This window comes from Ipomoea triloba, chromosome 7, assembly GCF_003576645.1.
Source record: "Ipomoea triloba cultivar NCNSP0323 chromosome 7, ASM357664v1".
NCBI classification, from domain to species: domain Eukaryota; kingdom Viridiplantae; phylum Streptophyta; class Magnoliopsida; order Solanales; family Convolvulaceae; genus Ipomoea; species Ipomoea triloba.
In genome coordinates, this window is record NC_044922.1 from 17,377,435 (window position 1) to 17,390,847 (window position 13,413).

General features: G+C 33.4%; 2 protein-coding genes across 2 annotated transcripts; one reads left to right on the forward strand and one right to left on the reverse strand.

Moving 5' to 3' along the window:
- LOC116024968 (nudix hydrolase 1-like) lies at nt 1–2,599 on the reverse strand. Its single transcript, XM_031266012.1, has 2 exons — nt 2,335–2,599; nt 1–632 (listed from the first exon to the last, which is right to left on the reverse strand). Exons 1-2 carry the CDS (start codon nt 2,597–2,599, stop codon nt 340–342), a joined length of 558 nt encoding a protein of 185 aa, XP_031121872.1. The 3' UTR covers nt 1–339.
- A 4,619-nt stretch (nt 2,600–7,218) lies between these two features.
- LOC116026268 (nudix hydrolase 1-like) lies at nt 7,219–8,393 on the forward strand. Its single transcript, XM_031267751.1, has 2 exons — nt 7,219–7,426; nt 7,903–8,393. The coding sequence occupies exons 1-2, from the start codon at nt 7,294–7,296 to the stop codon at nt 8,208–8,210; spliced, it is 441 nt and encodes a 146-aa protein (XP_031123611.1). The 5' UTR covers nt 7,219–7,293; the 3' UTR covers nt 8,211–8,393.
- The last annotated feature ends 5,020 nt before the right edge of the window (nt 8,394–13,413 follow it).

The following is a 13,413-nucleotide window of genomic DNA, read 5'->3' on the forward strand; positions in this document are numbered from 1 at the left end:
TTTGCCAAAAAAACTCCTCCAATGAGGTTTTTACGGATGATGTGTTACAAGTGAACGCCACAAATACACTTCAACATTTTACATATATATAACTAATAATATATTCCTCTCATCACTTTCACCTCAACTTAATTATACCCACATCAACATACTTGTAGCAACCAGCAAAGTGGATTGACATAATATTAGTTTTCATAAAACTTTTCCCGAATAGATTAGAGACTACGAATATTATAATAAACAGATCGTGCTAAGGTCTAAGCTCATATTGCAGCAGCATTCTCCAGCAAATGGAGGTTTGATCCATCGGAAAATCTGCAATAATCTAAGGAAATGGTTTTAGTTTGTAGGGAATGGATTAAACCCAGCCTGAACCACATCCTCCAAAGGTCCAAAGAGTGGCTTTGGGAGCTCGTTCCAATCATACCATTCCCAACCACCACACTTCTCAGGCTCAACATTTTGTGGAACCTGAGCAGGATCAGCCAGGATTGCTCGTAATAGGATGCAAACAACGTGCACTTTCTCTGTGATCATCACATTGTTGACAACTGTCAAGAACTCGGTTTTATCAATATCCAATCCGGTCTCCTCCTTCACCTCCCTGGCTGCACATTCTTCAAAACTTTCTCCTGAAGTTAACAGTGTAGAAAGTTTGGACACTGATGAAACATTACATAAAAACCAGATATAACACAAATCCTTCAAAACCTAGTAACTAGTAACAGATAAGAGGAGTGAGTTATATGGCATGTTGCACAAAGAGTAAAAGTGATCTCGAGGGCAAACCCCACCCAGCCAAGTTGGTCAGGTTATTGACTTGGTAACTACAAAATTACAAGTTCAACTCCAACGGAGCACCCTATTGGCCTAATTGGTTTGAGCCAACTAGCTATGTGCAACCTAAGCTGATTTATCTCGTGATCCTTTACCGGCTAGGGTCATAGACAACATCATGGGACATTATTAGTTGGGCTTAGAGCACACAACTTTCAGATTCTTGAGGATGAAGACATAGACAACATCAGTACATCACAACCTTTTACTAGAGCACTCAACAACTATAACAAGCCCTGCACACAAGCTATTCCTTAGGGTGCAGAACTAATAGCATTTCTCATCTAGCAAATAATCTCGAGCTCTCAACCTAACTGTATTAGCCTAGATAACTTAACAAGTAGCTTGCAACCAACAGAAAAGCAAGAATATACTACTAGCTAACAAAGTATTCTTGCTTAGCTCTCACTATATAAAAGGTACCATTGAACACTAGAACATGTGCCAAGTTATTGCCTTGAAAAAACTAGTATCTATAAGTGAGTTAGTCAAAATCACCTGCTTCTTTCCTCCCAAATTGTTAATCGCATTTGAGAATTTTCATTTCACTTTAAAGAAAGATAAGAAAAGCAAGATAGGAATATGGCAAGTAAAAGAGAAACAAAGTGTCAATAGTATTTCACTACAATAAATCAGAAAAATACAATCAGGTTTAGCAACAGACTAAATAGCTAGAAATCTAGGATTCAGAGAATTTTCCACTTTAGGTCCACAACTATTCAACCATTTCCATATTTGGTCTCTGACTATTAATTTTTAAACATTTAGTGCAAGACTTTTAAAATATTATCATTTTCACTTCTAACCAAATTAAATCATGTGTTATGTAAGTTACTTATTTTGAAGGTTAATGGCCGAAAATTAGGCAGGAAAAACCAAATATGTCACGATTTTAAAAGTCTTGAAACCAATGTGGAAAAATTAATAATCAAGACAAAATATGGATGTGGTTCAATAGTCATTCTCTAGAACTTAAATAAAACAGAATATACAAACAGGTTTAGAAACAAATGAAATAGCTAACACTTAAATACCTACGAATTTAAGTGCTTTAAGTACAGAAATCCAAAGATTTCATTAATTTAATTACGGATTTTTTGTTAATAAATCTGACTTTTTTGTAGTGTTTGTTTCCAGACAAGCAAGCAGATAACGTTATAAGAGAAACAGAAAAACAAAATTAAGGCATATAAAATAGGATGGAAGAACTACCATATTATACAAACAGCTAAGGGCTAACCTTCCAGCCAAAACCAATTTTCTTACTAAGTTTAGTCATTTACCAAGAATTCAAGAAAAATACACAATCTAAGACTAAGTAAATATATAATACCAAATATGTAAATACGTTGGCTGACGCATCATTCAGGCATCATCAACACAACATGACACTTGAAATTGGAGCAATCACTTTGATATTTAGTTAGTAAAGTAAAAGAAATCCAAATAACTGACTAATTGAATTTGCAAGCGAAGAGACAAAATGGATTAACTGACCGAACTCTAGGTGTCCGCCGGGGAGGGCGAAGGTGTTGTAGCCGACGGAAGAGAGGCGACGGCCTAACAGCACCTTATTTCCATTTAATAAAAACACCGCCACCCCTACCTTAGGCACCGGCGGCGATGCGGCGCCATTTTCCATTTTGCAGGTCACTGTTGACTGTCCAAATTCCAAAATCGATAAGCAACGGAGAGAACGGAAGCGGGTTTGGCTCTGTTTCGTGCAGGATTTTATGCGTGTCGTTTTTGGTATTGGCGCCATATTGTTGTCGTTTCCCCGCGGTCGTTTTGGAAAAATGGGGCTTTTCAATTATTCTAAATGTTATTCTTGGGCCACAAGCAAAGACAAAAGGCCCACCCCGGCAACAACCAATTGTTATATCGATGTTAGTGGACGCGAACGTGAACGACTTCAGGAAATTCATTGTCTATAATATACAGAATTTTTGTGTTGAATATACAGAATGACTTGAGTGAATACACAGAATATTGATACAACTACACAGAAATCATCCTCCTAAGTCCTAACATTCGAATACACAAAACACGTCACAACCTATGTTTAAGTACCCCTAACATGAATACACAAAATTGTAGTCTACAATACATAGAATATTTTTAAAGAATACACAGAATATGAAAACACCAAATACACAAACACATCACCCCTGTATTTAAGTACCACTAACATGAATATACAAAATCCTTGTCTAGAATACACAGAATGACTTGAGAGAATACACATAATATTGATACAACTACACAGAAATCATCATCCTAACATTCGAATGCACAAAACACGTCACAACTACCCCTAACATGAATACACAAAACCGTAGTCTACAATATACATAATGTCTTCAAAGAATACACAGAATATTAACACAAATACACAGTCTGGCCGAAACGCGAAACGTGATTTCCAAAAAAAAACAAACCATTAACCCGGGTCCACGATATAAATTGTTGTCAACAACACAATTGTTATGCCATGAACTCGGATCCACCTTGCAAGGTGTACTCGGGTCTATGTTTACAATTTCATAACTCTATGTTCATAATTTCATAACCCCATGTTCACAATTTCATAACTCCATGTTCACAGTTTTATAACTTCATGTTCATAATTTCATGTTCACAATTTCATAGCTCTATGTTCATAATTTTATAACTTTTACGTTCACAATTTTATAACTCTATGTTCAATAGTATCAAAACTATATATTCAATAGCATAACACAATTTTAAGTCTACATAACAAAATTGTGAATATAGAGTTCAAAGTTGTGAATATTGAATAATGTAATTTTGCATATAAAGTTATAAAATTGTGAACATAGAGTTTTAAAATTTTGAACATAAAGTTCTAAATTTGTTAACATAAACTCGAGTTCACCTTGCAAGGTGGACCCGGGTCCATAGCATAATTTGCCTCAACCACAACGGCAAAATTTATTGCGGATCATGGTCTGTTTGTTATACCATGTTCATAATTTTATAACTCTACATTCACAATTTCATAACTCTATATTCAATAGTATAACACAATTTTTAAATGTATATAACAAAATTATGAATATAGAGTTCAAAAGTTGTAAATATTGAGTAATGTAATTTTGTATATTGAGATCTAAAATTGTGAATATAAAGCTTTAAAATTGTGAACATAGAGTTCTAAAATTATGAACATGGACCCGAGTTTACCTTACAATGTAGATCGGGTCCATAGCATAATTTGCCATCATGGTTTATGTAGCATCATGGACCATGAAATATGTATCATTTTAATTGAACTTCAGTTTCATTTTACAAGTATGACATGTTTTTTAGTTTTATTATAGCAATACTAAAGTATTATTTTAATTCTATTATAGTTTCATTTGATAATATATATATATATATATATATATATATATATATATATATATATATATATATATTACTTGAGCTCTATTTTTATTTCATTTTCTATACACACTAGTTTATTATAGTAGTGTTGAAGCATTATTTTAATTACACTTTAGGTCATTTGACAATATATATTATTGTATGACTCTGGATTTTTAGTTTCATTTTTTCACGCACATTAGTTTCATTATAGCAATACTAAAGTGTTATTTTAATTATACTACAGTTTCATTTGATAATAATATGTTATGTTTTTTAGTTTCATTTTCTACACACACTAGTTTCATTATAGTAACACTAAAATACCATTTTAATTGTACTACACTTTCATTCGACAATCATGGTCCACTGTATAACAATTGGTCAACAACGACAAATTATACCATGGATCATGGTCTACATTGCATTGTGAATAATGGTCAAAAAATAACATTTAGATTCTGTACTTGTAGTTGGCACATTATGTACCTGCAATTGACACTTTCTGTACCCATAAACAAATTGAAGTCACATAACATGATAACTACAAACACATAAATTGTTAATGCAAACACATAATATGTTGGTTAGCATGTTATGTGTCTGCAGTTAATATACTTTGTATATGTAGTTAACCGTTTGTATGTTTGTAGTTATGTATGTAATTACCGTGTTATGTGGTTTCAATTTGTTTACAAGTATAGAAACGATTAACTGCAGGTACATAATGTGTTAACTGCAGACACATAAATTTTGGACTAGGGTTCACAATTCAATATGAACCCTGGTCCATGGTATAACAATTAGTCAACAATGACAAATTGTATTGTAGATCACAAATAAATGTTATTTTTAATATAATGAAGATTTATTTTATTAAAGATTATTTTTAGGTAATATGTCTAATAATGAACATTCAAAAAATTAATATTTAATATATTAAAATTTTACTTGTATATCACTTATCAACATTATAATATGGACCATGGTCCCTGGTATAACAATTGGTCAACTAACCATGTCTGATCTAACTTTAGTATAGTAAAGATTTTTTTGATTATTTATTTATTTTGTTGAAGTTGAAGTTGAAGGGAAAAAGAATTATAACACATTTTGTTTGTGGAAAATAATGAAAAAATTATTTGGACTATTGATTTGAGAATCATACTTTATTCTACCTCTTAGAATAGTCTTTTTGGAGCAATGATTTCAGACTCATCCAATGTTGTTTAAGTTGTTTAACTGCCCTGTCTTAATATTAGTGGGATTAAGAATTTCTAATTAGTAATAGACCATCATAATACTACACAAATGAACATAGTAATACCGGCCCCTTTGACTTTGCAATATTTTGACTAAAAATATGTCTTATAACACAATACTTTATTCAAATCATGTAATTTTATTTAATTTTATTTTACAACAAAATGATTTATTTATAACATTCAAAATATTTTATTTTCCGACAATAGAATTTATTCAATCTAGTTTCCGACAATAAAATGTCTTTGCAATATTTATTTATTTATTTATTTTGGTCTAATCACAGGTTTCTCTAGTTAGAATATACTAGGACCCATACACCAATTATGTTCATAATAGGTAGAACTTTAAAGAGAGGCAAAGCATTCCCCATGGATTATAAGATAAAGAAAAATGTAATACTTTTGAGAAAACTGTAATAATTTTAAATTAAAATATACTCCGTAATATTTAGGTGTTGAAAAAGTTATTTATGAAGGAAAGTTAATAGTTATGAAAAACTCAACCTGATTCAAGAATAATGATTCATGAGATGTGTAAACACGAAAACTTGAATTGCCGCATATATTCAAAATATATAAGTTTCCACCCATGTGCATGGAGCAAACCATTTGGCCAGTCCCCTACCACTTAATGTGCTGACCGTTGGGACGAGGGTTAGTTCTCTGGTTGTCGGTTGGAGGGATACCTTTGAGTAAACTAAAAAAATATATATCAGTTTCAGAACTAATATATATATATATATATATATATATATATATATATATATATATATAATTAAAAAATATTTTTTATAATACCTTCATACTTTGAACTTTGTCAAACATCTAGATAGATTCAATGCGTATTTTTCATACTAATTAAGACTTTAAAATCGAAACCATCAACTTGTATTGGCATGTCATTTTCTTCCACAACTTGTGTTGGGAAGGCGTGTATGTAAAAGAGTTGATTAACCTATTTATTAATTATTAACCCACGTTTCCTTTCTTACTATGAATATGCATGTCCTGTAGGTCCATGATAAGGTATAATTATTGCGATGATCTAGCTTTAAAACTTAACACCAAATTGTACACTTTTTGCATAAAATCACACTTCTATTAGACAGTCTTTGGATCTTAATCAGTGAGACGAGTCAAATCTAGTATAGTTGCTTGTTACCTATAATAGAAATCATAATACTTATTACAGAAAATTTAATACCATTTTGAGATAAATAAACATTACTTATAATAAATATTGTATGTGAAATTGTGATATATACTATTTAGAATAAAATGATTGTTATTAATGATAAATATTGCAATATTCATAACAGAAATTGTGATACTTACAATGTATAATTCTAATGCCAATATTGTAATACTTATATGCGAAATGTTACTACCTATAAAAAGAGATTGTAGTACTTATGGTAGAACATTTAATATCAATTTGAATTAAAAATAAATTGTTACATATAATATACATTGTAATACTTATAACTAAAATTGTGATACTTATACCTCACCGTAGTTAGTATTACAATGTAATTATTACCTTAATTAGAATTCTAAAAATACAATTCCGTTGACTTTGAATTTTGTGTATGTACATACTATAATTAGTTTTCCGTTGACTCTGTTTTTAATTCCAATAAGGTATGCTGATACAGTGATACCAGCAGCCCTTAGAACACTATAAAAGGACCCCCTCCATCATCGGAGCTGAAACACCAAAAAAAACCAATCTTTATACTTAGCTAAAATTCGCAACCTTAAACACAGTATTATCATCTACTTGGTTTAGCCAAAACCCTAGAAAATGAGCAGCGACAAGGTTCCCAAAGTAGCAGTGGCGGTTTTCATACTGAAAGGGGAGAAGGTGTTGGTCGGAAAGCGCCTCGCCGGCGCTGGCACTTCTTGTTTCTCCGTTCCTAGCGGTCACCTCGAATTTGGTACGTGCCTTAATATATTCATAATTTTGAGTGACAAGGGAAACTCACGGTTACTATTATTAACTTTTGACCCTAGTGGTCAAAAAGACCACATGGATGTAAATCAACCTCAAAAAGCTCCATTTGCATTAGTAGTAGACAACAAAATGTGTCCCTACTTGGTTGATTAAAATGTGTCCCTACTACTACAGGCGCAAAAAGTGTGAACTTTACGCTTCTATGTTGATTAATTACACAAGTGTAAAGTGATTTAAAAAATTAAGAAATTGCCACAACACCAATTTTTTTTTGACTTTTAACTAAAGACGCCTGATCTATTGTTACATGGTTTTGGTAAATTCTCTACTAGTAGTAAATTGTTCATAGCTGATCGTCTCAAATCAAGAAAATTAATAGGTAATTTTATTGAAACTTGAACATGTAACCATTTCATGCGAGTCATGCATGTATTTATTTGTATGTTCATTTATTTGCAGGGGAGGTTTTTGAAGAATGTGCAGCGAGAGAGGTGAAGGAAGAAGCAGGGTTAGAGCTGAAGAACATAGAGACTCTAAGGGTCATAAACCATGTGTTTCACAACGAAGCTAAACCATCCCACTACGTAGTACTCTTGATCCGAGCAGAACTTAGCGATCCTGATCAAATCCCAGAAAACGTTGAACCAGACAGGTGTGAGGGTTGGGATTGGTATGAATGGAATGATATGCCAAAGCCTCTTACTCCTCCACTTCAACTCATTCTCAATTCTGGCTTCAATCCCTTCTCCGCCGGCGTCCAGAATTAATGTTGAAGATAGCTTGCAGCCAACAATGGCGGTCGCCGGCAACGTGACGTCATTTAATTTAATTTAATTTTTGAAATTTAAACATTATTGGCTAGATTGAATGGTTTAAATAAATCGTATTATTATTGCTGTTGTAAAATAAAATGATGGTATGATTTATATAATGTGTTGTGTTAGAAATCATATACTCCGTATTATTAGTCATCAACACATTGCGATGTAGTCAAAGGGGATATGAGTAGTAAGCTCATTTGTCCTATCATGATGATCTATATGTGACTAATTGAAAATTCTTAATCCCACTTATAATAATATATACACAAGGCAACTAACATCTCAAATAATATCATATATTTCCACTCAAAATATACAAAATATTAATGATGGAAATCCCGCTACAGTATATATAGTGTCATAGTTTCTAAGTTATTTATCCGCTCAACTTGGATAGGAGTTAGCATCTAACTCAGAAAATGTTAAATTATGCTTTCTATTAAGAATAACACATATGGTGTGTTTGGTTGGTGGGTTTAGGCATAAGGATTGTGTATGAAAGTGATTGTTTAATTTGTGTTTGGTTGATAGGTTTTTTGAATGCTACTATGGGTTTGGAATACCCCATTAATGACAAAACTCATACCCTTATTAAATAAGGGTTTCATCTCCCTTCCTCCTTTCTTCTTCAACTATTAATAATCATTCCCATTCCACCCAATTACCAAACATGTTAAATACTTTCACCAAAACCCATTACCAAGTATTTGATACCCATTCCGATTCCGATTCCCATGTGCGAACCAAACGCACCCATAGATTATTCAGCCTTAATTAGCCTTCTATGTCTAAAATTTCTCCAATACCCTAAATTCTCCCAGTACTCATAATACGTGAGAAATATAATGAGTGGGGTTTTAGTTGGAGTATCAGTAGGAGTAGTTATCCCTGATATTTTCCAGACACAATATAAAGTAATAAATCAAGCACCAAATAGGTAGACAACTGACTAAATTTGATAACTCAGTTGGAAAACACCTCCTAATCTGCGATGCAATGCTCAAAAACTTTTTCAATCAAGATCAACCCACATTTTTTTTATCATTTTATATCCTTTTTACACTTATCAACTAATTCAACAATTAATTTTATCAAACACTTTAATTTTAATTAGTTAGCTTATTAACTACTTACTTTTCAACTTTCAACTAGCTTTTCAGCAATATCACGCGCTAATGGCCGGGTAAACTAGCTTTTCAGCACACTAATGGCCGGGTAAACTAGCTTTTCAGCACGCTAATGGCTGGGTAATTGGGTTAAGTTATGACTTTGCAATTAGCGGGACTCTCTATTACAATGTAGTATCTGTTTATCAGGAGCTACCTATTAGATTATTAGTCATAAATCAATGATATTATTATATTAATACTCAAATGAGCACACTAAACAGTAATCATTTCCCATAGACTTTGCAATATTTTGACTAGTAATATATGATTTCTAACATAATACAATTTTCCAACAACAACAATATGATTTATTCAACCTAGCGAATAATATTTGAATATCAGAAATTAAATTAAATGACGTCACGTTGCTAGCAACCGCCATTGTTGGCTGCAAGAGATCTTCAACTAACATTAATTCTGGACATTGGCAGAGAAGGGATTGAAGCCAGAATTGAGAATGAGTTGAAGTGGAGGAGTAAGAGGCTTTGGCATATCATTCCATTCATACCAATCCCAACCCTCGCACCTGTCTGCTTCTACGTTCTCTGGGATCTGATCAGGATCTTTCAGTTCTGCTCTGATCAACAGTACTACGTAGTGTGATGGTTTAACTTCTTTGTGAAACACATGGTTACGTTTATCACTATCAGAGTCTGTATGTTCTTCAGCTCTAACCCTGCTTCTTCCTTCACCTCTCTAGCTGCACATTCTTCAAAACCCTCCCCTGCAAATAAATGAAGTGGTTAAGATTTCACTACATGCATGTAGTATATTTCGCTACACTAGTTCGTGTCCATGTGAGAACAGTCTATTGGCTTTATTGGTTTGAGCTGATCATAACTTAGGTTGATTTACTTTTCATAGCCTTTGACCAAATAAATCACAAGACAGAGTTTACTTAGAGCATATACTTGATCAGATTGTTTCAGATATATTCAATTAAATATATCTATACTAATTGAGAAAGGGAGGAATCTGACTAGATAGAGGTTTGTGAAGGAAATGGTTTTCTTTGATTTCTTCAGTACATTACATTACAACTGAACACACAACATATTTATAGATAGGAAAAGTAAACCCACTACTAATTCCACTAAGTGAGTGCTGCAACCCTTTAGTTTATTTAGTTGTTATGCAGCCACACTAACATATAATAATCCATCCACCTAATCCACCTAACCCACTTAATCAATAATGTTGATTCCACTGCCGAAAGCAATTCATAATGCTGCACTTCTTCTTTCTTTTGGTTTAATTAATAACATTGCCTCCCTTAAACCAAATTGGATAAATTCGCCATCCCAATTTCCTTCTTCAGTTTGAGAAATGTCTCTGTCTTCAATGGTTTTGTAAAGATATCAGCAACTTGGCATTCACTTGCACAGTACTCAATGTTGATTTGTTTTTCAGCTACCAACTCCCTGATCTTGTGATACTTGATATCAATGTGTTTGCTGCGACCATGAAAAACAGGATTTTTGGACAACGAAATGGCAGACTTGTTGTCACAAAAAATTGTTGTAGGTGCCTCCTGCTTCTGTTGCAAAAACTCCAAAATTCTTCTAAGCTAAATTGCTTGAGTAGCACAGTTTGCTGCTGCAATGTATTCTGCTTCTGCGGTTGAAAGTGCTACAATCTGCTGCTTCTTTGAAGACCAAGAAAATATAGCAGAACCAAGATAGAAGGCATATCCCGACGTGCTTTTTCTTGTCTCAACATCTCCAGCCCAATCACTGTCTGTATATCCAACAAGTTTCACAGCATCATTAGTAGAGTAAAAAATTCCATCATTACTCGTACCTTTGACATATCTCAGAATTCGCTTTGCTGCAACCCAATGTGATTCTTTTGGTTCCTCCATGAATCTACTGAGTATTCCAACTCCAAAAGAAATATCTGGCCTTGTAGCTACCAAATACCTCAAACTCCCAATTAGACTTTTATAGGCTGTAACATTCACATTCTTACCACACTCATCTTTGGACATCTTCAACTTTTCAGCTACTGGAGTTGAAACTGGTTTGGAGTTTTCCATTTTGATCTTTCTCAAAATATTAGCAGCATATTTCTTCTGTGAAATAAAGATTCCACCATTCATCTGAACAACTTCAAGACCAAGAAAGTAACACATAAGGCCCATATCAGTCATTTCAAATTTCTTAATGAGTGCCTCCCTGAATTCTGAGATTAGTTTCAAATTGTTTCCAGTAAAAATCAAATCATCAACATACAGACAGATTATAACAATATTTCCAGAATCTGTGTATTTGACATATAGGGTATGCTCATAAGGACATCTCATAAAACCATTCTCAACAAAATAAGAATCAATGCAACCATACCATGCTCTGGGTGCCTGTTTTAAACCCTACAAAGCTTTTCTCAACTTGTAAACCTTATTTTCTTCCCCTTACAAAGCTTTTCTCAACTTGTAAACCTTATTTTCTTCCCCTTTCAAAGCTTTTCTCAACTTGTAAACCTTATTTTCTTCCCCTTTCTTCGCTTTTCTCAACTTGTAAACCTTATTTTCTTCCCCTTTCTTCACATACCCTGCAGGTTGCTCAACATATATTTCCTCTTCAAGAAAACCATTCAAAAGGCAGACTTGACATCCATTTGAAACAATTTCCAATCATTTTGAGCAGCAAGAGAAATAAGCATTCGCACAGTATCAAGTCTACTTACTGGAGCAAAAACCTCAAAATAATCAATACCTGGTTTTTGTTTGTAACCCTTTGCTACCAACCGTGCCTTAAAACGGTCAACCTCACCATTTGACTTGTATTTGGTTTTATAAACCCACTTTACTCCAATTGGCTTCTTTTCGGGAGGTAAATCTATTAACTCCCAAGTACCATTCTTTTCAATGGCACAAATCTCCTCATCCATTACTTTAAGCCAATGAGTTTCTGTAGCAGCCTCCTCAAATGATATAGGGTCACAATCTGCAAAGAGAGCAAACTGAACAATCTCTTCATTAGTCAAGTCATTATCATTACCCAAAACATAATCTTGCAAACGAGCTGGTAAGTGTCGCTCGCGTTGAGATCTCCGAACTGATGACTCTGGCTGTAAAGAAGACTGAACATTATCTGAAACCAAGTGCTCATTATCAGGAATAATGGGAACAACTGACCTTTCTTCTTTAGTTGACCAATCCCATGCACCATATTCATCAAAAGTGACATCACGACTTATAACAACCTTTTGAGTTTCAGGATTATACAATTTATAAGCCTTTGAAATGTCACTATAACCAATAAAAATACACTTCTCACTTTTATTGTCCAACTTCTTTCTCAACTGATCTGGCACATGTGCATATGCCAAACATCCAAAAACTTTGAGATGTCTGATAGATGGTTTACTCCCACTCCAAGCTTCCTCAGATGTCTTATCACGAACACTTTTAGTTGGACACCTATTCAACACATGAACAGCACAAGCAACAACTTCTGCCCAAAAAGGTTTAGGCAGATTTTTAGATTTCATCATGCATCTCACCATATCCATGATAGACCTATTCTTCCTTTCAGCCACCCCGTTTTGTTGTGGAGTGTACCTAGCTGTCATTTGATGCTGAATACCATTTTTCTTTAAAAATTCATTACAAGCAATATATTCTGTACCTCTATCAGTTCTCAAAATTTTAATCTTATAACCACTTTGTTTTTCAACAAAAACCTTAAATTGTTGAAAAACATCACATGCATCTGACTTCTGTTTCAGAAAATAAGCCCATGTTTTTCTACTGAAATCATCAATGAAGGTAACAAAATACTTACAACCTCCATTTGAAGGAACTTCCAATGAACACAGATCTGAGTGAACAATCTCCAACTGCTTTGTTGCTCTTTTAGACTTGCCTACAGAAAAAGGTTCTCTATGCTTCTTCCCAATCAAACAACTCTCACAAATTTTGTCAGGAACATTAATAATCGGCAAATCGGAAACAAGTTTCTTTCTTGCTAAATAATTTA